The sequence below is a fragment of the Zootoca vivipara genome, chromosome 12 (assembly GCF_963506605.1).
Source record: "Zootoca vivipara chromosome 12, rZooViv1.1, whole genome shotgun sequence".
NCBI lineage: Eukaryota > Metazoa > Chordata > Lepidosauria > Squamata > Lacertidae > Zootoca > Zootoca vivipara.
Window position 1 is genome coordinate 34,152,821 of NC_083287.1, and position 27,579 is coordinate 34,180,399.

The window sequence follows — 27,579 nt, forward strand, 5'->3', positions numbered from 1 at the left end:
ACACTTCTCTGTCCTCCGTCCAGACAAGCAAGGGTTCAAGGGTTGTTCAAATACACTCAGAGTTGGAAATGGGGGCTGTGGAAAGTTCAGGGGGGGCAGCTAGGGCTGCATTTGGCTCCTGGATGTGAGGTTTTGCACCCCTGCCATAGGTAACTAGTTCTCCTGTCTAATATGTCTGTGCACATGGAGCATGGCACCACTCATGCATCAGCCAGGGGTGACGTTTGTGCATGCATTGTCACCCAAGGGCTGTGACTACCACTTGTTTTCAATAGCCCCTTCACATATTTATTACTCAATGCCTAAAAAGGCTTGTATGTCACATCTACAGTGACATACAGAAAAGAAAATGAAGAAAACTTCTTTCCAATGTTACGCACTAAATTATCCCACTGTATACAAAGAGAGTCGTTTGTGGTTGCATCTTTGCAATGCTTTTTCGTTTTTAAACAAGCATTTTATTCTGGCTGTTGCTCTTTGTGGCAGCTTAGCGTTTTGGGGTTTAACTGCTGGTCCAGTCTCCTTGGCTGATTTGGTTTCTGTTGTTTTATAGTCGGCACAGAATTTCCGTTCTCATCCTGGGGCAAAGTTCTCAACTCGAAGTAACTCTTCCAGGTTAGCGGAGTTTGTAACCTGAAGCGTTTGTAGCCTGAGGCGTTTGTAACTTGAGGTACCACTGTACTGCATATGCAGATTATTATTCACTAGTGTCATTCAGCCCGTTTAATAAACGGGCGCTAGAGCATTCAGCCTTTGGCGGCAGCGGCGGCGCATGGAGGGGCCGATTGGCTGCCGCTTTGTCGGGGCGCTCCGCTGAGCCCAGCTGGTCGGCGGGCACCCAGGAGAAGGCCGCGATTTGGCCTTTTTTGGCGGCGGCAGCGCGTGGAGGGGCCGGTTGGCCCCTCCCATGGCCGCCGCTTTGTCGGGGCGCTCCGCTGAGCCCAGCAGGGCAGTGGGCGCCCAGGAGAAGGCCGCGATTTGGCCTCTTTCTGCGGTGGTGGCAAAGGAAGCAGCGGTTGGCAGAGGGGTGGGGGGTGGGGAGAGCATGCGCACGAGCGAGTGTGCGTTCCAAGTCTCTGTGTCCAGTCCCTGTGTCCATGGGGCACATGCACAGTAGCGCAAACCCAGGGACACAGGGAATACTGGACGCAGAGACACTTGCACTTTATTATATAGGATTACAGTTTTTAAAATATTTTTATCCTGCCTTTCACTTAAAAAGAAACCCAAGGAAACTATCAACAAACTTTTAAACAAATCCATAAAACACCACATTAAAAAGTACTACTATAGAGGCAGGGGGAGGCAGCAGATTAAATTTCAGAAGATGAAAAACCAGGGAGTTCTGAATCCCAATGCTGTGATGAAAAGCAAAGCCAAAATTAAATATATGCAGATTTACTTAAAAATAAGACTGCTGTAGAGAGAGGAATCACCGAATGAAGGGGGATTGGTCACCCCCATCTGTCACAGGGTATTCTAAGAGTCCTCGCCCCCTACATATGCTCTGTGTCCAGTTAAGCGGAGCACTAAACAAAGCAAACAACCTCTACTATAGAAAGAGATCCTTACGCCCAATGTGTTGTAGAAACAAGTCAATGCACAGTTTTGTTTTTAAAATGCTCCAAAACAAAAACGACACTTAAAGCCTCTCATCCAGTCCAGCAATGTTTTGGAAGGTCACAGATTGCCCACAGCCAATTTTGAAAGAATAAGGTAATATATAATAACAAGTGCTACACAGGTGAGTTTGCCAAGAAGCATTTCAATACAAGTGGTTGGGAGGACACTGAGCTGAGCATCTGAGCAGAAAGAATAATAAAACGTTACTTTCCTCTAGTGTCAAACCACTATTACCTTGGAAGGCTTGTTGTAAAGGCAGGCTCCACCTCCATTATTTAAAAATTCGTGGTACTCCTCAACGTCGCATTTGGAGAACTTGGTTGGAAGGTAATAGCTGCATCAAAGAGGGAAGCAGGTTATTTCATGACCCACCACTGGATTCATAAAAGTTCTGGAAGGACTTCTATTGGACTGAAAGTGCTTCCACTGGAAGGAATATTTTTGCCAGTTATTTCCTTAAGCTATTTTATCGCTAATTAAAGATTTGTCATCGAAATGACTCTTGTGCTTTCTCCAGCGATGCCCTAGATAATCTCATTAGCTTTTGCCTTTCCCCAGCTTCTGCTATTCGTATTTGCAAATTATCTGGAGCACCAAGAAATACAAAATAATGATAAGGAATAGAGCTGAGAAACTTCACATGGATGTACAGTACTCACTTAGTAAACTGGTAGTGCCTATTTCCCTACACATTTCATGTTTAAAAGTCATGGAGAACAACAGCTATAGTAACCTATGAGAAAATTGTGGTTTATTAGGTGGGCCTAAAACATAATTTTAGCTTAGCTTCCATCATGAATGCGCTTAGGGGAAATGAGTAGCCTAGAGGAGAGTTGTGTGTTCAATATGAAGCATGTCACTGATGTTTTTGTTTTCACTTCTTCAAATTCAGTGGAAAAACAGGCCAAGAATTCAGCTACACTGTCTATCCTTATTTTTATGACATGGTTGCTAGCCAGTAGGAGCTGAACTAGTTCAGATTTTGATATGTTGGGCAGGCAATGGTTTGTATCCAAATTAGCACGAAGTTAAAGTCACTTGTTCTGCTGGTAAAAAGTTTGGCGCCACCAGAATACTGTTGCACAAGAGAATGCACAAGCAGGTTGCAAGTAATTTTGTGTAAGAGGCTGTGTAATCTGTTGTACAACCGGTTTCCACCAGTGCAGCTGATGCACTAGTGGATTCCTCTGCTGTGCAACATTAGAACTCACAGTAAGACGTGACATGGCAGAAGTCTATGGAAATATGGAGGGCACAGGAGAAAGCGGATAGAGAACTTTTTTTCACTCTCCCTGTCATAGCATTTGAACTCATGGACATCCAAAAAAGCTGAAATATTCATGGCAGACAAAAGGAAGTACTTCTTTATACAGCACATAGTCACAATGTGGAATTTGCTCTCACAAGGTGCCATGATGGCCACCGACTTGCATGGCTCTAAAGGAAGATTAGACAAATGGAGGATGAGGCTACTAGTCGCAACTAGACACAATGGCTATGTTCTACGTCTGCTGTTGGAGGTAGTTTGCTTCTGAATACCAGTTGCTTCCCACATGCATCTGGCTGGCCACTGTGAGAACAAGATGCTGTACAATATGGGACATTGGCCTGATCCAGCAGGCAGGCTGTTATCTTCCTAATGAGACACACAGACTTAGTGGGTGGCAGTCAACGCTAGCCCTACTCAGAATAGACCCACTGAAGTTAATGGAGATGATTAACTTATGTTTATTAATTTTAATAAGTCTACGCTGAGTAGGACTTAGCTGAACGCAACCCGTTGTCAATTTGACGATGTGCATCAATTTGCTGTCAGCCAATTCAGGGGCACAGCTCCATTTAATGCTATTTATTTCGTACAGCTTCCTCCGACCGTCCCCACCTCCTAATCCAGATTTTTGCTGCGCTGAAGTTTCTCAGAAGAAATACCTTACCCAGTATCTCCCATTATGCAGCCAGACCATGTGTCCTCACACTTACACTCACCTAAAATAAAAATGAATAAATTACACACTATTGTTTTTCCCCCTTTGGAAATAATCTAAATATAGAAGAAAAAATGTATTAGGAGAAACAAATAAGAAGTAAGGAAGAATACACAATACTTATAAATAATGCCTACGAAAAGGAGTTCTATAATACCAAAGTAAGCCATGAGAAGGGCATTTCTCATCTTTAAATGTATCATTCCAGAAATCCATGAAAAAAGATCGCTGCAAAACAAACCTTCATGGATTTGGGTCTCACAAGCATGTATGGAGTAAATAAGTTTTAAAGCCATGTCCCGTATCTGATAGGAGAGGAAAAATACTTCCCCACCAACAGCCAACAGGATACTACCAAGTTTTTTGTGGCTGTTGATAGATTGGCAATAATTTTGGCATCCATCTTATCTACGCAAACCTCTAAATTGGTAAGAGTTCTAAAAGGACCCTTTAGGATTTTGCAGCCCGCAATTTGTTCAATGATGAAGAAAACCAAGTGCCAATCATTTTTCACCCTTTGGCTGTATCCTCACCATAAATATTAAAGGGTATGACTTCCCCTCCTTCCGGTTTGTTAAATTGCTGAGGGTTGTTAACAGACCCTATTCCCCTCACACGGTTGCAATTCCCAGATTTCCCTGTGAAGAGGAACTAGTTGTTAAACCACTCTGAACATTGCAGCTCTGTGAGAGGAATTGGGGTCTCCTAACAAATCTTGGCACCCTGAAATGGCAAAGCTAACTGAAAGATTAAGAGATAAAGACAATAGAGACTTTTTAAAAGAATGGGAACCATTTATGATGTATTTTCAGAAACAATGCAAAGAAATGGACTCACTAGTAGGTTTTGAGTAAACACTTACAATGGACAAATTAAATATAGAAAACACCAATCAATGTCCGAATGATAAGAGGATGGCAACATTTAAGTTAAAGAATATAATATTAAGATTTAATCAAACAAGCAGGAGAAGTTTATAAGTTAAGAAACCAGAAGAGGAAGTTGAGGGAAGTCATTACAGTGGACACTTGGGTTGTGAACGTGATCCGTGCGGGAGGCACGTTCGCAACCCGCAGCGTTCGTAACCCACGCCTGCGCATCTGCGCACGCACGGGTCGCGATTCAGCACTTCTGTGCATGCGCAAAGTGTTATTTAGTGTTTCGGCACGCACGCCGAAACCTGGAAACAGTACTTCTGGGTTCGGCGCGGAGCGCAACCCGAAAATATGCAACCTGAAGCGGCTGTAACCCGCGGTATGACTGTATTTGATGTTATTATGACAAAAATGTAGAACTTAATAAAAATTATTTACAAAAAACAAACAAGCTACAGTTTCTGGGATTCTTTAACTGTTAATGTGGTATAATAATGCTTTAAATGAGGTGCAGATGTGGCCAATTCCAAAACATCTGCATTTAAATTGCATACAATTACCACAGGATAATCGCCACAGTGGCAACCATGATTGTGAGTCAGACCATAGATTAAAATTTAACTTATAAGTAGTTAAATGCCACTGACCCAAAATACTTAAAACATTTCCTTTAAGGTTCACTGCAATTAGTGTTCCACCAGCATTCTCCCTCAGCCAATGCCATACTGTGTTTGATTTTTAAGCTTTAAATTATTTTCCATATGCATTTGAACTTTCCACGTTTAGGTCTGTTCTCTAAAACTGCTCACGCTGAACTCCAGCTGGGCCAAAACTGTATCCCTGATTCGTTATTTAACAAACAATGCAATTCCAGAGAGTTCAGTTGCATTCTTATGAACATCTTTCAAAATTTCCTTTTCCTTCTGCAAAATAATATATAATTACAATGACCGAGAAAGAGAAAAGGAGAGACTGTGCCAAAGGTAGGGAGCATGAGAATACATTTCCCTCCGGGTGTGTGTGTGTGCGTGTGTGTGTGTGTGTAAATAAATAAGCATTTTTTAAAAGGAAACCATCAACCAAAATTCCTTACCACTCTGCAATTTTCTTTTGTCTGAGAAAATGCCAAGATTGTGAGCTAAGGACTGTGCCAATGTTACTGACATTAAATCCGGCTTCCCAAACTGAAAGACAAAACAAGAGAAGCGATGGCTTGGAGAGGGGGGGGAAGAAAATCAATTTACAAGTGTTTTACAAATTTTAAAAGAATTGTCCTGAAGCGAAAGATGAGATTGCAAAGGCTTGTTCCATTTACTTCCCGTGAACCGTAGGGGAATAGCAAGCTGGCTGAAAGTTGAGGCCTAATAACAGGTGAAAACATTGGCCCTTAAATGAATAGAGGAGACATCAAATACAAAACGAGTTCATCTATAACATTAAGCTTTATTATAGGGTATTAATAATAAAAATCCAGTGTGGGGTTGGGGAAGTGTAACTAGACTGAGACTGTAGCGTAGAGTGTGGGGAGGGCGGAGGGGAGAAGGGTTTCAATCTTTTCCCACTTCCATGTTCTGACTGGTACCAAGGGGAGCTTTCTTCCCATTGTGACAGGGGAGAGTGGGCCACACAGCATGGTGCCATGAGAGCTGGACCAGACGTGGGTTTTCACAAGAACATTTCTGCATAGCCCTTTTGTGTTTCTACATGCATTCGGACCTACCTCATTTACGCCACCACCTTTCAGAAGCGAACAAATCCCACCAATGTAGGCTGCCCCACTGCGACTGCTCTGAAACTGACTCCCCCTTTAAGAAAAACAACAGAAACGATAGTGAGAAAAGCACAAAGTGGCGATTTAGAAACCAGAGCATTTTCAAACAACAAGCATTAGCTTAGGATTCAGCAGAAAGAAACACATGTGCTTGTTTGTGAAGTTCCCACTTCTGATTCAGCACAGTGATTTGGAGGCAGCGGGGAGAAGGAAAGAGAGCAGGAAGCCTTAAAAAGGAAGCTACCATGAATTTGAAACAACACAGAAACGATTTGGAAAGAGATGATCTGCACAGATCAGGCTCCTTCAGTCTTGCCCCCCCCCCCCATGTTTTGGACTATAAATCTCATGCTGTCTAGGGCTAATGGGAGTTTAGCACTCAAAAACACTTGGCATCAGGGGAGGCTAACACAGATCCAGTAGAAATTGGGTGCTTTCAAACGAGGCGCCCAAATCCTGGCACAACTGCCTTGGGGACAGCATTAGAGAGATCCTACCTTAAAGTGCAAGTCAACTAAGACAGACAAGAGGAGCTTGTTTTATGCCTTGTTTATTTACGAAAATAAGGCACAAGGATACTAGAGGGGTGCAAACATAAATTCAGATCTAAATATTTGTGGGGAGAAATCAGTGGGGTTGGCTGGGATAAGCCCTCCTTGACTTTCCTGGTTTCACTTCTGCAGTACGCAGTGAAGATGGCATTGAGAGAAGGCTGTGGTAATATTTAAAAATGGAAGTGACCATTTTAGGTGTGTCCGATATAGGCATGCCCGCACACACGAGCATTGCACCAAACCTAGAAGTGACCAGAAAACATCACAAAAATGGGTGGAACGGGGGGGGGGGGGGGCAGAACGGGCCCCACCGATGCACGCGAGGGTCCCTGTGCAGATCGAATAACACATTCACCACCTTAAAAGCAAAATTCCTCAGACTACAGCGAATGTGTGCTCAAATCACTTCTACCACACTTAAAATCCCATCTCTGTTTTAATATTTATGAAAATAGATGGCGTCCAGGGTCAAACAAGTTGGTTTAAACATGGGTCTGCCCTAATAATGTGCAAAGTGTGTATTACAGTACACAGTGCATTTGGACATCATGTACATACAATGTTTGGCTGTATTCAGATGAAACACAAGGCATTACATGAACAAAGCCTCAAACTCCTTTTTTACTTTCGTTTTCAACTAGCCACAGTTACCATACTCAATCAGACAAACTGTGGTTAGCCTTAACTGTGGTTTAGGGAAAACAAGTTAATCTTGGTTTACAATGCTGGTTTGCTTCCCAAAATCATTTTTTAAGATTAAACAAAGCTCGAGGTTCGGACATAACAATAAACCACTGAATTAAAAATGGAAACGATAGCTTCTGATCACCTCAAGGCCATGTCTGAGGAGAAGGCGAAAGTGGAGCATGCCCATACCCGAGGCTCATGCACGCAATCATAAACTGTGGTCTAGAATTATGCCCAGACCAAATTAATGTAGTCAGCACTAACAATCCAGATTACACTACCCCAAGTGGTAACAAAACAATATGAAATTACGTACGAAAAAAGGTGAACTGCATCACTTTTCTCTTTGATAAAATCCCTCCTATATTTCATAAACTCACGCAGGGTCACCAGTGGGTTTTCAGATATGGTGAACTTGTTATCAGTACCCCAGGTTTCCATGGCAACCAAGACTATCCTGGTGTTGAGTTGTTCTTTGTAAATCTATCATATTAACAAAATGAACGATCATCAAGCGACAGTATAAATTTTGCCTCTTTTTCCTCCCTTTAAAACAGCCCCTTTGCCCCCAAGTAGTTAAGGAAATGTTGAGCATAAAGAACAGTACTTTAATGAAGGGTCAGTGCCCTCTCCTTTCTAACAGATTAAAGCACAATGTGATCAAGGGCTAAATATCTGGATATATTTTAAAGGCCATTCCCCCGCCCCAAAGCTCGTGAAAGCTTTGATTCAGAAACACACAGGAATGGTCCTAATGAGATAGCTGAGACTTCTGTGGTTCAGTCATCCAATGGCAAAACAGACACCGATGAAAAAAATGCACTGCAGCTATCGCTCCCTGACCCAAAACTACCATCCCCGTGATAAAGCTGACAAATCTATCTTGCACTAGCAGCTTGTGAATTATACTTACTAAATCTGCCATGTTCACTACTGATTTTGCAAAGCTGTTCGTGTGGCCAACCGATAATCGGTGCTTTTTCAGCTGAAGGACAAAAGACAAATCCTAATCAGATTTCTAAAGCACAATTTCTATTCAGAACTGACTTTCATCAAAGGCCCATGAAAAATGGATTACTGGCAATCTATTTAAACACTAGTATTGTTATCTTAAACTCCCTATGGTACCATGAAGGTCAAAGTACCAATTGATGGAAAGGGCATTCCGCAAAGCTGATAGGCAAGAAGACAGAGTACAGGCCTCATTTGTAGCGAGATTAGCATCCCTCAACCTACAGGTATATCTTACTGGGCCAGCTTGTATGTGCTTAGGACAGGAAAAAATAGCAACTGTTATGCTTCCTCAATGTCTCAAAATATGGTATTACCAGTGATCTATGATCAGAAGATTCCAATTCTCACATGGTTGCCAGAAAGCCCATACCCTATAGTCCTATTCATGCTACTCACATTCAGGGCACTTACACTGTGAAGCGGGAGCAGGGTTAAACTGCTGGTCCTGCCCCCGGGCTACCCTACCCCTGCTCATGTGCATGAGTTCCAGGCAATTAGAACACCAGTGCAACCAGGTGTCCCGATTGCACTGAGCTGTTGCACAGAAACAGCTGTTCACACACAGGGGTTCCTCAGCAGGTGCCAGGTGCTCACATCATGCACCCTTAGGGTAGGACTAGCCCAGGGATGTGGTTATAAGGAGTGGGGGCAGCAGACCAATCCCACTCTGCCATCACCAAGACAATGCCCTACATACAAATAACATACGAGCAGATCTTATTTGTTTCTATGAACTGGAGACATGGTGTATGCCTGGGAGATCTGGTGAAAAAGAATTTAGGGAAATAAATTGTGGAAGTATTTATGGGGGAAAGAGTGGGGAAATTATGGACATTAATGCACTGGGCTTTTATGAATATTTCACAGTGTTGCTTTTATAGTATTGTATTTTATTACTGATAGTAGTAATGTTTACGTTTCGTATGAGCTGTTTTGGGCTGCAATTACCTTGGAGGTAACCCTCACTGAGCTCGATGTGACTTACTTCTGAGCAGACATGTATACTATTGTACTGTTTATGTTGTGCTACCCTGGCTACCCTGCCTGTTAGTAGAAAGCGATTATGGAAATACACTCTTGCGGTCCTGAAAGTTTTCCAGTTACACAGTTTGTCCTTTTTGATACACACACACACACACTCACACACATTAGTTTCTTTGTTACAACAGAGTTCTGCCGCTTCCTTATTCTGGCAGCTTTCCAAGGATTCGGATTTTGAGATCTGCCTTTGCTCTTGGCTGCAGAACTCAAGTTTGCAATCATTATGAAGAAAAGAAAGAACGGAAGAAAGAAATCTCCTTGGCAACTCTCAGTTCGAATAGTTCCACGACTGCAAGGAGAGCAAATTGCTTCAAAGTGCCTCCAATAAAATATGACTACCTTCTTTCCTGTTTCTTACAGAGGCGAAGAAAGCGATCAATAATCTCTTATTCCATGGAGAGACATCTTATGTAATAATTTGGATGAAGTTGGTGTGTGTGTGTGTGTGTGTGTGTGTGTGTGTGTGTGTGTGTGTAAGTGCCTAAATGGAACACACACTTCAATCCACTCCTTTCGAAACCTCACGGGGGGCGGGGGGAGCAGAGTTGCACCTGAATAATCAGTGGGGCTTGTGTGTGAGAAGGTCCCTGAAGGATTATGGATTGCAAGTGACAATACCCTTTTTTTTAATGAGTGAAACTCAATGATTTAAAGAAAAAGAATCACCAATGAGGAAGAGTGTAGAGGATTGTGGCTTACCCTAAAATCTTCTATACTAATTTGGATCGATCCTTTTTTTGGAGTGGCTCTGCCCCACATATTCTGTGTATCTTTTGAATTAACATGGAGGATTTCTATAATTAATTTCATAAGTAGGACAGGACCACTTCTTTTGTGTTATTTCACTCTTACCCCAAATTTTGTTAAACCGGGTTCATGAACAGCTATACTCATTAAAATGCATCTAGCCTAGGATCAGATTACCAGCAGGTGCCTCTGGTAACTTCCCAAGCAGATCATGAAGGTTTACCAGCCATCCCTGGTGATGATGGTTATTTGTTAACATCTTCTACTCAGAGGTCTGCAATAGCTAAGGAGCCAAAGTAGATGTGACCTAAAAGGCACCTTTGCATTTGAGGCACATATTTTTAAAAGTGCAAGTAGAAGCCAAGGCTGTAGTGGTGTGATAATTATCAGGATCACAGCAGGAAGGGAGGGGGTTAACCTTTTCCTGCCACCTCCTGCTGTTAATGTGAGGCAAATCACTGTGAATCTGATGCAAATCTCCTACATGTATGTCTGCAGACATACAAAGAGCAGCTCCTTTTTACTATTTTTAAAGAAATCTTCATGTTAAAGGCAAAGAAAAACTCAATATCACATTTATTTTAGTCCACATTTAGAAACGGATTAAAATTACGTAGATGCCACTATGAAGGAATATTACATTCATGGCTGCTTTCAAACTTTGTGGATAATTCCTCTTAACTAAATATATACCATTCAGCTAATACTGTAACTCAGAAGAAATGTTAGGCATAATGTTCTGTATGCAACCGAAGACTTCTGTGGCTGCAATCCTATCAGGGATTAAATCCACTGAACTCAATGGGGCTTTGTTCTGAGAAGTTTTATATATAGGATTACATTGTACACTTACTGACCTTTCCTATGTTATCAGAAGTTCTATGGAGCTGCTCAAGGCATAACTTCAAACAAGCTCAGACTTCACTCTGAAGACATATATCTGCATAGCTTAGAATCATTTTGCTATAGGTATTTTATTGTTAATCTACTGCAGGCACAATGCTACATGTGAATTATTGATTACTCCAAAAAGGCCCAGAATGCAAACCTCACCATTAGATGGTCATTTACGATCATTAGCTCAACATATTTAGTTTCCTCTTCAACTTTATATGGGCTCTGATGAACCTGCGGGAAGAGTGAGAAACTGTAAATGTGTAAAATGGCAATGTATCTGATTGTAATAAAACTCATCGTGTTGGAATGAATTTATTTCCTTCGTTCTGGCCTCATTACAAAAGCACTTACAAGTAGTTCCATGTACCAAATTAGCAACAGAATATATGCCATGCCTCTCAGCATCAGCAATCTAATTCTGATGCAACTCTGGAAGAAACATAATGGGCAAATTTTGCATTAAGGTATTGATTGTGACCTACCTCCCATCAAAATGTGGCCTTTCTATGGGAATGCCACAAATCTATTCCAGAGTAGTGTGCGCACCAATAAGCTCAACAATTTATAAACTAAACAAACAACTGGCTTATTTAGAGAATTCTGTAATTAAGAGGGTTTTGAGAAGCTGAACCTTTTTTTCTACTTTGTCAGATACAAAGCACAGCACGCCTATGTGCTGGGTCTCCCTGCAGGTTCTCCAGAAAAATTGTGCCATGCAATTGTTGACATCAGAAAGCTCAGCCCCAGATGGAGAGCATGTTTGTTCTAGAGAACGTCCTGGGAGATCACCTTGATACAGGTCTTGCACGTTTCCTAACGGCACACACTTGACATGAGACTGTAAGTGTATGCGTGTAGCATGAAATCTAAGACATGCTGCTACCTTTGAAGGATCACACATACACTCACTTTCCCTTACACTCAATAGTAGCAAGTGTGGTGCAGCGGAGAGATTTCTATGTCATTTCTGCTTGTCCTATATGCAAAAAGGGATGCTCAGCATTCCTCTATCCCATGGGCACCATAGTCAACAGTTGGCCAAGGAAAAGCAGAAGTAACCAAAACCGAAGTAGTCAAGTATTTGCTCGCTAAGTGCAAGGACATAACTATGAAGTAAACAAGATTATTGCACAGGCGTAAGAAAAGCCTAGAGATCAGGATTTGTTCTTATAAGAGGAGTTTCCATATAGTAATAGATATGCAATGGAATTCCACGATTGGCTGTGTTAAGTAGAACATCCTCCCAATAGAAATGTATAACAGTTCTTGCCTACGTGTTTTTGGTGTGTGGCCTGCACTACTCTGCACTCTCACCTGAGTACATCCTCTACAAAGTGTCCTCTTCTCTGAGACCCCAGCCACAAAAGGGAAGTTTCTCCTACAGCAGCTGCCCTCCTGTCCCTGGCCTTGCTGCCACTGACCTAGATGTGGGTGAGTCACAATAGGGCCACAAAGGTGAACTGGTGGGACTGCTGGGTTGGCCACCAGCAGCCCTGTAGCCCTGACCTCTGTCCAAGCCCTGTCCAGGTAAGTGGGAATGATGTCAGTGTCAAGAAGGCACATTCACCCTTCCACACACAGGAAGGGAATTAATCTCTACATCACCAAGACTCAAGTACTCCTGGTGGAACTGAGCAGAAGGAACCTCTTCTGCCAGTGTAGTGGGCAAACCTGGAGTAGGAGGCAAGGGAGAATCATGCTTCCTGCCCAAAGCAAAGCAGCAGTTTCCTTTTGGGACTGGATTTCTGACAGAGCAGATGACATAGGACTTCCACAGCAATGCTGTCTATGGCAGAGTTCTACACTGAGTCACCAGGTGATGCTGGACATGGGATGTTACTTGCATGTCCAAACCGCACTATTATTAGGTAGCTCTTTGCAGAAAGCACTGAAGTCCATAGAGTTCTGAAAGCCCATGCGTCCTTCCGAAAAGAATCCCATATCCACCAAAATATATGCTTGAATGCACATTCTTTAAAGGGGAAAGTCAATAGGCACAGGCACATACCTGCCTTTTTCTTCTTTTGTGTCTCGGTTTCACAACGAACTTCTGTGACGTGGTGTTCATGTGCCAGAATTCTGAATGGAATACACACATTCAAGTCAGAACAACACAGGTCGATAAAAGACAGGCATTTTCAACAGCAGGACAAAGAAAGCAATTGCATTGAGCAAGGCTGAACAACAGCAGCGAAATATTGCAAGCATTTCATGCGTGGCTCAGTGTTCAAAGTGGAGGTTTACATTTCTGCACCCTTCAAAATGCTTTCCTGCAAATAAATGGTGGCCTTGGACACCGCCGTGTGGAAATGTGGACTTATAGACTTAAATAACAACACAGATAAGAAAGGTAGTCTCCAAAAAAATACCCACTTTCCATTTCTCCATGGCTGCATACCTGCTTCTCTAATGGCTACTTACATAGCCACAGCATGCAGCAGCTTTATATACAGACAAAGAACCAACATGAGCAGAATATTACTGCACCTCTACCACAGGAGTGGGGAACTGATGGACCTCCTGATATTGTTGAACTCTGTCTCCTGTGAGCCCCATCTAGGACGGCCAATATTAAGGGACAATAAGAGATAGGTTCCAACAACGTCTGAAGGGCCACAGGTCCCTCATCCTGCTAGCAGTTATTTTGTCATTATGAGCAGTATGTTACTGTTACCTTTGATGCATAGTCAGCGGCCAAAGACAACCCGCTCTTCACATCCATTTTCCCACACCAAAGCATTTTGAGTGCAGGAAATTTGCACTGTTAAGTGGAGCCCTTACTCCCACTGACGTCAACAGCACTAATTTTTAGGCAAGTCTGTGGAGGATGGCAGCCTGGGCCAGTGATGATCAAAGCCCAATTATATCAGCATTTTAATTAGGCGAGATAAGAGTTGATTTTTTTTTAAAAAAAAGTATTAATGGCATGAAGAGAAGTCAGAACCAAAAACAGTATAAAAAGCCAATGTAACAAACATCTCAGCATTTCACCAAAAGGCAGTTTCCTTATCTGAACGATCATATAAATGGATTTTGCTACGAAAAACCAGAAGCGTATCATCACCCACCTACTTCTGAAACTGCCCCCAGGAGGGATATATGAATAACTGAAAACTGATTTTTGCTGTCTCTACAAAACTGAGAGTGAAAAAAAAATCGACAGTTTTTATGCAACCGAGTGTAGCTTTCATACACAAACATATTTCTTCATCATCCATCCCATGCAACAGCAGTTTTATTATGTTTTGACCTTTCTAAAAAAAATAACAATGGGAAAAGGGACCAGTCTTCTTTCTGAACTATTTTAGATGATTTAAAAGAGGGCTGGGCAACCAGCAGTCTCAGGGCCACATACAGCCCTCGGCATAACTACATGTAGCTCTCAGTATTTTAATATAGCAATTTGATGTGGTTTGGCAGGAGGGAGAAAAGGGAGAGGCAGGAAAAGAAATAGAAGAGAGTTGGTCCCACCCCTTTTGACTTTGAATCTGCCCATCACGGGCTCCAGAACCGGCCACTGCTGGGATGTGGCCCCTGCCAGATTACCTCCAAGGAAATGTGGCCCTCAACATAGAAAAAGGCTCCCCAACCAACCCCAAACACTTCAGAATGTTTTCATAGGCACTGAAATATTTCCAGATTCCCCTAATAGGTTTACCCATCAGCTTAAATGTACTAAAATATTAATTACTCACCGTTTCAAGAATAGTACAATGGCAGAAATATGTTTTAAATATTATTATTTTCATAATTAAAATCAAACTAAATGCTTTTGAAAAGTATTGTATAATTAGATGTATTTATAGTTTATATAAACTGTATCATTTGAAAAAAATAGCATTATTTGAAATCTATTCATATTCATAGAACTTCTATCGAGAGGAGAGCCAGGGAGAGATGTTGTTCTGTTTCCATCACAAACCATGCCCAGAATAAATCCATGAACACTTGCACAGCCATAACCCACACTCCAGTTACGAAAGCTAAGCATGTATTATCTGGGAGATGGTGACTTAGCTGCTGAGAAAATGCTATCTCTCTGCAACAAAAGTGGTACTTGGGCAAATAAGGGGTGGGGGGAACACATACTGACTTCTCAAAATAAGCAGTTTAGTGTAACGGTGAAGACGAGGACAAGAGAGACCCAAGTTCAAGGTGCTACTCATCCATGAAACCCACTAGGCATCCTTGAACCACTCCAGCCTACCTCACAGGGTTGCTGTGAGGATTAAGGGTGGAAAAACTACATGCTGCATTTTTAGTTCCTTACAGGAAGTGCAAAATAAAAATGTAATAAGCAACTAAATAAGGCAAGGAAGAAGAAAGGGTGCGGAACCGATTTTTGTGTTTATAATCACCCCTTAGTTTCATGGTAAGCTTTGACTGCAGCAACCACGGGTACGGGTTTTATTATTTTGTCTCCCAAGTATATTTTCACACAACATGCATGCAAACAATACCACAATACTACTTCAGCGTGGCATGTGCTCTATTATTTTCAAAGAATGATACTGAACAGAACAAACTGATCATGGGAAAATCCTACCAATTCGTAAAAGGAACCACCAGACAGAGCTGAAGACATAAGAACAGACCTGCTGGATCAGGCCAGTGGTCCATCTGTTTGAGCATCCTCTTCTCCCAGTGGCCAACCAAATGCAATTGGGAAGCATGCAAGCATTTGCCTTTACAAAGGACAACACTATCAATGGCTGCCAGCCACGATGGCTATATTCTACCTCCACTGTCAAGGCATTGTGCTTCTGAATACCAGTAAGCAGAGTAACGTTGTGCTCATGTCCGACTTGCAGGCTTCCCACAGACATCTGACTGGCCACTGTGAGAACAAGATGCTGGACTAGCTGAGTCACGGACAAGATCCAGCAAGCTTGTCTTATGTGCTTTTGTTCTTACGCCTTGAAAACACCCTCTTCAGATCTTCAGCATCGCCCATCAGATGTCAAGGAAATAAACAACTATCCGACTTTTAGAAGACATCTGAAGGCAGCCGTGTTTAGGGACATTTTTAATGTTTGAAGTTTTATTCTGTTTTTAATGTTCTGTTGAAAGCCGCCTAGAGTGGCTGGGGAAACTCAGCCAGATGGGCGGGATAGAATAATTTAATAATTTATTATTATTATTATTATTATGATATATTATTATTCTAAAGAGACATAAGCAGTAATGTATTTACAGAAGCGCATCAGTTATAATCTGCCTGTGTTTTTTTTATTTGTGGAGACTCCTAAAACCAGTCATTAAGAAACTATCATAATATCAAAAAGCTAAAAATATTTTTGGAGGGAGGGAGGGGGTTTTAGAGAACAGACTTAATATTAGAAGAGGAGTTAGATTTTTTTCTGTTTCCCAATCAGGCTGGCAGATTATTTTCTTCAGCCTCTAGTTTAAAAATAACAAAACCAAACCCTACAAGTGATTAACTATGAAGTAAGTGCATCAATGAAGGATGAGCTAAGAGTACGTTTGTTGTGTTAAAAAAAACAAGATTAAAAAAAAAACACATACCAGATGGAAGATCATCCAAAGGAAATTCAAATAATCTGGATTTGTAAACAGAGTGTAAATGGAATTCCTCCTGAAATAAGAAACATCTAAATTTAGTAAAGTAATACAAAATAAACTTTCTTGGGACTTTACTCTAGCACCAAAGGGCTGTTATGCCATCTGTTATGAAGTTGAGAAGCATATTTTTCTGATGCAACCTCCTGACAGTTCAGAAACTCAGCTAGAACCTACATAAGAATTCCTAAATTGTTTGCTAAAGAAGGAAAGAGCAACTTTGCGAAATATGCTTCCTGTAGATAATATCTGCATTCCGCTTACAAAACACTTATCTACTTACTTGCAAAGTGTAGTTTTCTTCCGGCTCAATAAGATACGTGTGATTTCCATCATAGAACATGCCGCTGTTAAGAATTAGGGAAATATCAGACTCGCAAAATAAAAAATACAACTATGTATATATATATATATATATAATGATATACTGTGAACTTAATAGCTGGCGTTTTAAAGACAATAAAGTAAAACATCAGGAAACACACTACACTCTAAAACACTCTTGACAATTTCTGTCTGCCTCGCAGGAATTACTACCCAAATCACCTTGAGTTTCAGTTCATTAAACGCATCAATGTGCAGTGCCTCCTGCGTGCCACCAACAGGCAGCACGGCAACCCAGGGAGAACACCCTGCTTACCTGAACAGCTGCAGGTACTGGCATCTTACAGGCACTATATCATTTACTAACTAGAGAGATGCTCTAAGATGGCCTTTCCTTTCTAAGCGTCTGCAATCCTCTATTCTGCAACAATGTACTTGTGTCTTCTGTGAGCTGATGGAATTAGGGATTTCACTACGGGGTTCCCGAATTCTGCCGTAATCAATGGCCCCAAAACTGACATTTAGCTGTGGCTGCAAGAGAGGCACACCCCACAAAAGTCACAGCTAAAGTCTCTAGTGTTATGTATCTGATAAATTCTGTCCTACACTGTCAGAGGTTCTTGCGACTACTCTAGAGTAACGACGCTCCGCATGCTTGTCTTTAAACAGTTTTTATTAGTGTGGTCTATTTGCAGTGAGCTGGGTATGTAAAACATGTCTGCTCAGTCCGATGCAGAATCCGGCACTGAACCACCCCTTGACTTCCTCCGACATAAGAGTCTTGGGACAGCAAACCTCCTCCCCCTCCTTCTCCTGCGTAATTCCGTAACCGGAGGAAAGGGTCTACGCTCCATGTTTTCCTTCTCCCCCCTTTCCCCCCTCTCTCTTCCTCCCTCCTGTGTAGCAGGGGCTCTCCCATGCTGCCAGAGCCCTGGCCCTCTCTCTCCCCTTCCTGACTGGTCTCCTCAGCGTCCTCGCTGCCATCGCTGCTTGGGGAGGAGCTGCTTCTGATGAGAGGGGGAGGTTCTCTACACTCTCTTCCCCTTACATACACCTTTGCATTTTAAAAATCTAAAGCTGGTATGGTGCATCAAATTAAAACACTCTGCTGGGATAGCTCAGTGCAACTCCTTAATCTCAGCGTTGTGGGTTCGAGCCTCACACTGCATTGCAGGGGTTTGGACTAGATGATCCATGGGGTCCCTTGCAACTCTACGATACTATGATTCTATTCCCCCCCCCCAAGCATGACATGGACAATATGGCTCAAACCCCACATACACCTGCATATGTGGTAATGGTGGAGACTTGTCGGATATTCTCACAAAGCTGGGATCATGCTCGGCCTGGCACAGCCCGAGAAAAAAAGAGGAGTTTGGCTGACAGCTAGTACCCTAGTACCTTAATATACTGAGGGGGGACTGAGGAGGGTGCTCAGGAGCCCACAAGATAAAATCAGCAAAGGGCCACCCTATCTGATGGGGTCTAACTCTTTCTGCGAGTGGCCTGAAGGAGGCAGTCACAATACACTCAGGAAGGCCACCAACACATACAAGTCTTCCATCCTGGCTTCCTTCTGTTTTTAGGATGGATATGATATATTATTAACATTCAGCAGCTGAAAGAAAGAGATAATTAAAGAGAGCTGGACAAGTATACTGTGGATTTATCTCTTCTTCACAAATCATCAGGTCTGGAAAGTTTGACCAAAAGATGAATGGAAAGTGTCACTGTAAGTCACAAGCCAACAAGATGAAATCAAGCAGTTCCACTTTGACGCGGCCTGCCATCGTCTGGTAGGCAAAGCAAGCATTATGGATAATGGTCTAAGAGCCGATATATGTCTGGGAAATAGGCACGTTCGCTGTTCTGGACAGGTCCGCACTTCTTCTGAAGGAGCATGTGTGTAGCTTGGGCATCCTCCTGGATACACACCTCTGTCACCAGAGCCCCAAGTGTCCTCTGTGGCTAGGAGTGCCTTTTGCTAGCTCTGTCTAGTTTGCCAGCTATGGCCATCCCTGGAAAGGGATACCCTGACCACTGTAGTTCCTGTGTTAGTAACCTCAAGGCGATCTGTTTGGAGCTGCCCTCGGACTTGGTTTACAAGCTCTGGCTTATGCAGAATGTTGCAGCTGGACTGCTGGTGGGGGCAAAACATGTGAGACCATTGTTAAAGTATCTGCGTACTCCACCCATCTACTCCTGAGGCAGGATCAGGATTCTTGTATTAATTCGCAAAGCCCTGAACAATTTAGACCCAGGATACCTTGGGGACTGCCTGAACCCTTATATTTTGGTTTGATCATCTGCAGGAACATCAGTGCTGGGATAGTGAGGTTCATTTACCATCACAGTGAAACCCAGCCTTTATTGGCCCATTCCTAAGGAATGCAAGAGAGATTCACCAGGTGCCTTCTGTAGTAACCTTCAAACGTTTGCTGAAAACTTTTCTTTGCTGCCAGGCAAACGCAGATAATTACGAAGCAAACGTTTTCCCGTAATAGTTAGCTGGTGATCCATTTGAATTTCCACGTGTTATGATTGTTGGTTTCTTTTAAATGAAACTGCTGTATGCATTTTATATATATATATATAAATAAAGAATACATCTTACTATTGAAGGAAGTCATGCAGCCAAGCCCTGCAGACTGCATTAAAAAGATACTATTTTTAGGCTAATGTTCAGCATGTAACCTGAGCTCGGCACGTAATGTGGCCCACTCTCAAGTCCTGATTATTGCAAAAGAAGAAGCCACATATTTTTATTACTCAGGGGTGGGGGAGGGTTGACAAACTAAAAAAAAAAGTCAGCCTTGCAAATACACACATATTTTTTTAAATTTATTTTGAAAAGTGATACCAAAAGTACTGAGCAATAAATCAATGAAGATCCCATAAGGTAAGTGCAGGCTTTTCAGGGAAGTTGGATGATGACAAAGAATCGTGAGGTAAGAGCTTTCTATTTATAGCCTCATCATGACCTTAGAAGCAATCTCTTACCACAGGATGATCCCTCAGGCCTGATGTTGTATCATATGTAGATCAAATATAGAGAAGCAGACCAATAAGGACACTACGTTTAGAACGTTTCGAATGTGTTACATACACTATCTCAGTAATCTCCACAGGTAACCTGTGAGGGAGGCCAGTACTCCCCACTCCCACAATACTGAAGAGGGATGGTGGTTGGAGGGGGTGAAGGCTTTGAGGTACTGGCTTGCCTAAGCCCAGTTCGTGAGTTCATGCAAGTTCTGAACAGGTTCAAAATGCAGTCTCTGAGCCACTACAAGATAAGATAAGATATCTTTATTGTCATTGTCCCCTTGCGGGAACAACGAAATTACTCGAAATTACACCAGGGGTAATCGATGTGGTGGCCTTCAGCTGTTTCGCGACTCTGAAGACTTGCTGTTCTAGCTGGGGCTGATAAAGCTGTGGCTCCGTCTAGCCTTCCTGTCTAGTATTTTATATCTTTTATTTATTTCATTAATACACACACACACACACACACACACACACACACACACACACACACAGCACTTGACTACAGCAGAAACCCTCAAAGCGGTTTTTAGTAGCCACTAGTTGGGTTTCTCCACCCTATATTTGTCTAATCCTCTTTAAGACACCTACTTGGCGGTAGGTATCTACCGTATTTACTCCAGTCCAATGCGCCATCGAATCTAATGCGCACCTCAATTTTCAGAACCTTGAAACAAAACGGAAAAAAGGTAACTGCTGGTGAATGCAAATGCGCCATCGGATCTAATGCGCACCTTAATTTTCGTAACACCATTCAGCCAGAAAGAGTGTGCCAATGTTAGATTTGACTAAACACGGTATTTATCACAAGCTGGTTGTTGAGCTGGTATCTAACACAGCTAATGCAGCATGGACTGAGCGCAAAACGGTTCATTCAGCAATCAAGGTAAATGTGAGTTGTTTCCAAAACTACAAGTATTTCCAATTTGGCCCATTTAAAACAACAACAACAAACAAGTGGTAGGATGAATAGAATTATGGACATGTTTGCATCAGAATCTGTCTTATACTGAGTTATATAATTGGTCTATTTAGCTCAGTATTGCTTACCCTGGGGTAGTGAAGTCCTTTTTGGCCCAAGAGCTGCAATTCACTGTTTGGACAAGCCTTCAAGGGTCACAAGCCAGTGGTGAGTGTGATCCTCTTTTTGTGCCTGTGCTACATGCTACCTGCCACCTGTCTCTCTCTCTCACACCCACCCACACCCACACCCACCTCTCTCTCTCTCTGTCTCTCTCTCTCTCTCTCTCTCACACACACACACACAGGCACACACACACAGGCACACAGGCACACATACATGCACATAATTGCAGAGAAAACATACAGAGAGCAACCCCCACCGATCAGCAGAAGGTGGATTTTCCTTCCTGTTGAAATCCAACAATGGAGAAAGAAGTCATTCTCTCCTATCTTCTAATTCTTTTCTGAAAAGTGGAGAGAGGCATTTCTCTACCATTGCAGCACTGGTCTGGGCAGGAGGACCTCTTCACTCAGCCAAGCACTATGAACTGCAGAAAAACACCCTCCAACTCTCTCTCTCTGGTCCTCTCCTCCCTCTGGCACACCACCATCAGCACCAATAGTAGGTTGGAGCTCTCCAGAAGCTGGAAGGAGTGCTCCAGTTTGCTCCAATGTTTGCCAGGGCAGCTCAGCAAGCACTGAAGACGCCTGACACTCTTGGAGCCCTCTGACCTACAACCAATGGCAATGTGGAAGAGGAGAAAGAAGCATTTTCTTCAACACCCTTGTCACTGCTGTAGATGGTGCTGCCACCGATGGTTAGGTCTGGGGCTGCCAGGCCATGGTAAAGCACGTGCTCTACAGAGCCTGTGCTAGAAAGTTCACCCCCCCTCCCCTTTTTGTTTCAAGTTAGCTATTTGTATACGTCTTAGACAAACTTACTGAAGTCCATGGCAGGTTGACAGGGCAACAAATGATTCTGAATTTCCTCGGATGTGACCTTGGTAATAACAGTGCTCTCCACCCTGTAATTAGAAACAGAGACTTTTGAGTTCACAATACACATACACAGCAGTGTTTCTCAAATCAACACAGGTCAATCAGGTTGAAGTAAATGAGAGCAGGGTAGCCATACCTAGTCCTACCTTTGCTAATACAGTAGGTGAACTAGGTTTCATTACAATTGCTGATGCAAGGGGTGAACCTTCCTGCTGCGTAAATAACCGAAGAGCTTTGAACACCAACATTCTCTTGTGATTCTCTCTGACTTTACATGTATTACAATCAGAGCAAATGTACAAGGTTGGCTGAATGTGGATCTCGGATTGTCTACATCCACCAAAATGTGGACATTCAGCCTGTGATATATATACACAAGCATATTACTCTATGAAGAACACTGGTAGAATATAACCAGAACAGCTGGCCCATGTTGGAACCAGTAGTACAAGACAAAAATCGCTTATTACTTATCAGCAATAAATGTAACTAACAGGAGACATGGAAAAGTAATATAGGCATAAACTCACACACCAACTTACGCACATAACCATGTTTATGCAGGTTACCGATAAATAGATTGGCCTTCCCTCGCTCGGTGCTGCTGCCCATTTCCTCTTGCCAGTCCTTTATTCCTCAACTGCCTTCTAGAAGCTCCCCTTTTCCAGGAAGCCTTTGGACCATCCCTCTAATATTTTCTTATATGCACAATTGTAATTAACTCAAAGCATGTGTGATCGAAGTTGTGTTCATTTCTCCCCATGAAACAGTCTCAAGTCCAGCTGGGGGTGGGTGGGTGTTGTTGTAGTGCGGCACATCCCATTTTAAAACTCATCTGCAGTAAACTAATTTCAATCTGCTATAAACATTGGTATATATGATCAATCCACTGTTTGCAACAGTGGGTGAAGGAATGTAGCAAAAAAAATTAATAAAATGCATTTTATACTATAAAATATCAGACTAAGGCGCTACTGGAAGGAATTTTTTATTTTGTTTTGACTAGGGTAGTGTATGCATTACCAGCTTAAAACACAGCTTGGTGGTTCTTTTTCCTGTTTGAATTGAAACTGGTTGGAGAGGGAAATGCATCAAAACAGAGCACTTCATGAGAAAGGACAGGACAGGTACAGAACAGACATGGATTGTGGTCAATGTCATGTAGCGGGAGTGCGCTGGTGCAGGGTAAGCAGGAGTGTGTATACAGCCTAACTCAGAGTAAACCCATTAAAATCGAAGAACAAGTTAGTCAATAATAACTTAATCACATTTGTTTCGATGGGTCAACTATGAATATGACTCAAGTCTGATATAATCTTGGCTGCGAGTCCTGGAAGACCTGCTCCCTGCCTTGCAGGCCTTTTTCCACCTGGCCTGGGAGGATGGAGCCCTGACTGACTCCAGCTAGAAAAGCTGTAGAGACTCTTGGGTTGGTAAATTGTTTAAGGGGCGTTGTTCTTATTGAGATTGTTATTCTTTGTATCTTTATTTTTAGAACTTATTGTGATTTAGCGTGGATTTGGTTGCGTAGCCTTCAATGTGTTTTATTGTTGGCTGTATTTGTTATATTTGTAATTACGTGGGGGTTTTTTCCCCATGTTGGTAAGCTTCCTTGAGCATGGTTTTAACTATGGAAAGACAGCTTACAAATAAAATGATGTATGTCTGAAATCACTTCCTGCCTCTTCTGCGTATCTCAAATTCCAGCAAACAAGTAACTTGGAGAAGCTGGCTCCTAGCCACTGAACTAAACACAGCACTCCCAAGTAGCAATAAAATGTCACTCTGCTCAGTTCCCATTTAGATATCCTTCAACCACTTGCTAGCCTGAGGGGAGAGGAGACAAAATCAGTGACATTATTTGCTAGTCACAGTATTGCCTTTCCTTGGTCAAGCTAATGAGTTCTGAATTATTTGCAAAATGCCAACTGATGAGTAACCTTTTCTTCAGCAGGCAGCCATTCCAAGGTCACTGGGTTTAAAAAATCACTACCCTCAGCATGTAGCTAAATCTAATTACCAATTACTGAAGCGTCCACAAGATTAAGTCAGTAGCAAGATAGTGCATTGCTCCCAAGTTTTAGATATGTTCTTTGCTGAGCCAGTGGTTGTTGGTGGGTGATGTATGGCGTGTGAGGAAGAGGAAGCAAACACAAAATGGTGCTTGGCCACGAACACAACTATGGCACTTGAGAAAAAAACAGTCGTTAAGTATGGTATGAAATCAAAATCAAATAAGTGTTGGAAATGTAAAGAGAAAGAAGGTTCTTTTTAGCATATGTGGTGGTCTTGTAGCTTACTGGGAAATGATATATAATGAACTGAAAAATATGTTTAAAATAACATTTGTAAAGAAAACCAGAAGCTTTCCTTTTGGGAATTATAGGGACAGAGCTACTCAAACTGTATAGAAAGTTATTCATATATGCGACTACAGCAGCAAGAATGTTACTTGCCCAAAAATGGAAAGAAGAAGAAGTCCCAGCGAAAGAAGAATGGATACAAAAACTTATGGAATAGGCCAGTGGTTCCCAACAGGTGGTCCGGGGACCCCCAGGGGTCCGCGAGCTATGCCAGAGGGGTCCGCAAGATGCTATTAGAATAAAAAACATATTAAATATATTTCGTATGATAACAGATTTTTTGTTTTGGCCGCTTCCTGCATGAGCAGAGTCTAGCGCAAAACTAGAATTAGATAGAGGTAGTAGTTCTGCTGTATGCCGTTAGGTGGCGCTTTACAAACACTACTGTTTTGCAAAGAGGCAGCGCGCGCATTCTACTAACGCTCACCTCCCCAAGATGCTTTGCGCGCGTCGGCTTCATTTGTGCGCTACTGCGCAGGTACCCTGTCTTCTCCATTCCCCTCCCTCCTCCCTGGCGCGTGCTGCCTCTTTGCAAAACAGTAGTGTTTGTAAACAAAGCGTTGTTTTTCGCGGAAGCTACAGTTCGCGTAGTTAAAAATGGACCGTTGGTTAAAAAGTGGTTCGTTAAAACGACAAAGGCCTACAGATGAAGAGGAAGAACTGTAAAAAACGTATAAATATAAAATATAAAAAGACTCTTAATTTGGCTCTCACTTTTTAATTTTAGGATTAGGAATTAATGGGGGTCCTTGTCACAATAGCGGCTCGATGAGGGGTCCTCAAGAAAATTTTGTTGGGAACCCCTGGAATAGGCAGAAATGGCAAATTTTACCGGAGAAATAAGAAATCAAGATAACAAACTTTTTATAAAAGAATGGAAATGGTTTCTTGAATATTTACAAATAAGCTGTAAACAGATAAGAACAATGGATTATAAGAGTATCTATTTAAAGTAGATGACTAAATGAGTAAATTTAAGTTAATTTGGAATATGCAGAAAATATATAAAATAAATTTAAGGAACCGCAGAAAGAGGAGGAAGGAAGTCGAGTTTTGAAATATTGAAATGATTGTAAAATAATTGAAATGTATAAAATTGAAAATCATAAGAAAGAAAGAAAGAAAGAAAGAAAGAAAGAAAGAAAGAAAGAAAGAAAGAAAGAAAACACAACCCACCAGCAAAATGCTGGTATAAAAAGAAGCTTCGGCACTGAGATACATTAGGGCAGGGGTGGGGAAGATGGTGCCCTCCAGACTCCAATTCCCATCAGCCCCACCCAATGGTCAAGGATGATGGGAGACATAGTCCAACATTGTCAGGAAGGCCACTGGTGTCCCTTCCCCAACTTGGGAGTAGACAATATTGGGATGGACCAATGGTCTGACTCTATCTGAGGCAGTAGAGTCTTTTTCTTTGCATGTGTGCAAGCAAACTGCCCACAACCTTTCTTTTACAACTCCCTGCCCAATGCATTTCCTTCTACAGTGTTCTTAAACAGTGAAAGACCTATGCCAAGGTTTTCTTCTTTTGTAGAAGAAACTCCCCGGGTTTTCATACATGCAATTGATCACGTAGTTCTGCCCTTTTTGGCCTGTCTCCTAGGCATGTGCCTTATGCCACTGTGGGAGCAAAAGCATGAATCTGACTCTGGGCAACTGAGATGATCAAGGATATGGAAACTTATGAGGAACAGTTGAAGGAATTAGCCAAGTTTAGCTTGGAACTGAGGAGACGGAGAGGAGATATACTAGCCATCTTCAAATATCTAAAGGGCTGTCACACGGAGGATGGACCAAGCTTGTTTTCTCCTGCTCTGGAAGGCAGGGCTCAAAATGAATGGATTCAAGTTACAAGAAAGGAGATTCCGACTAAACATCAGGAAGAACTTTATGACAATAAAAGCTGTTCGACAGTGGAATGGACTCCCTCAGGAGGTGGTGATTTCTTCATCTTCATCATCTTAATCATTGTTGTTGTTAATTTTATTACCATATTTTTCCGTGTATAAGATGCCCCCCTATTTTTGGGGACTCCAAATTAAGAAAACACCCCTCACTGCTACCCATGTATAAGATGAGCCCCAATTTTAAACCTTTTTTGTTGTTGTTAAAAAGCCTAGTCTTATACACAGAATAATATGGTATTTGTAACCCACCCATCAGACTGGGTTGCCCCAGCCATTCTGGACAGCTTCCAACATATATAAAAGCAGAGGTTGGATGGCCATCTGTCATGAATGCTTTAGTTGAGATTCCTGCATTGCAGGGGGTTGGACTAGATCAGGGGTGGCCAACTCCCAAGAGACTACGATCTACCCAGAGTTAAAAACTGGCAGTGATCTACCCCCTTTTGGGGTCAGGTCAAAGTTGTTGAGTTTTTTCAGGGAGGAGGTAAAATGTTGAGCTTTTTTTTAGGGGATCCACAGTTGTTCAGCTTCTTTAGGGGGAGCCAATGATCTACCAGTGATCTACTGCAGATATCCAGTGATCTACTGGTAGATCACGATCTACCTGTTGCAAATGCCCGGACTAGATCGTGGGTATGCAAACTAAGGCCTGGGGGACAGATCCAGCCCAATCGCCTTCTCAATCCGGCCCGCGGATGGTCCAGGAATCGGTGTGTTTTTACATGAGTAGAATGTGTCCTTTTATTTAAAATGCATCTCTGGGTTATTTGTGGGGCATAGGAATTCGTTCATTTTTTTCCCCTTCGAAATATAGTCCAGACCCCCACAAGGTCTGAGGGACAGTGGACCAGCCCCTTGCTGGAAAAGTTTGCTGACCCCTGGAATAGATGAATCTTGGCATCCCTTCCAACTCTACAACTGTATGATTCTGACTCCTAAATTCTGACTCCTAAAAGGGCACAGAAAAATGGTCCCCAGCTTCCTTCCCTTTTGGGCCTCTCTTAGGTGACATTCAAAGCCAGTTCCTTCATCTTTACAGGGAGGCAATTAAGAGGCAGCTTTTCTAGCAGATGCTGCCACATCTCCTTGGCAGTGAGCAGCAGAGCACATGTGGCATCTTTCCATGCCCTGAGGCTCAAAGTGTGAAGCAGCTTGACCTCCCTTCACCTTGTTGCCTCTTTCCCAGGGCCGAGTGTTGTGTGTAGTT

General features: G+C 42.4%; 1 protein-coding gene across 11 annotated transcripts in view; it reads right to left on the reverse strand.

The window, feature by feature from the left end:
• ADAM22 (ADAM metallopeptidase domain 22) overlaps positions 1-27,579 on the reverse strand; it is a 133,501-nt gene that overhangs the window by 36,371 nt on the left and 69,551 nt on the right. For all 11 annotated transcript variants that reach the window (XM_060280776.1, XM_060280777.1, XM_035128903.2 and 8 more), the window contains exons 5-15: positions 22,046-22,128; positions 17,058-17,121; positions 16,721-16,790; positions 13,203-13,273; positions 11,351-11,425; positions 8,409-8,480; positions 7,812-7,978; positions 6,204-6,288; positions 5,577-5,667; positions 3,558-3,609; positions 1,858-1,957 (exon numbers count right to left, since the gene is read on the reverse strand). In XM_060280776.1, the coding sequence (XP_060136759.1) occupies positions 1,858-1,957; positions 3,558-3,609; positions 5,577-5,667; positions 6,204-6,288; positions 7,812-7,978; positions 8,409-8,480; positions 11,351-11,425; positions 13,203-13,273; positions 16,721-16,790; positions 17,058-17,121; positions 22,046-22,128 (930 nt within the window). The remainder of the gene's footprint in view (positions 1-1,857; positions 1,958-3,557; positions 3,610-5,576; positions 5,668-6,203; positions 6,289-7,811; positions 7,979-8,408; positions 8,481-11,350; positions 11,426-13,202; positions 13,274-16,720; positions 16,791-17,057; positions 17,122-22,045; positions 22,129-27,579) is intronic.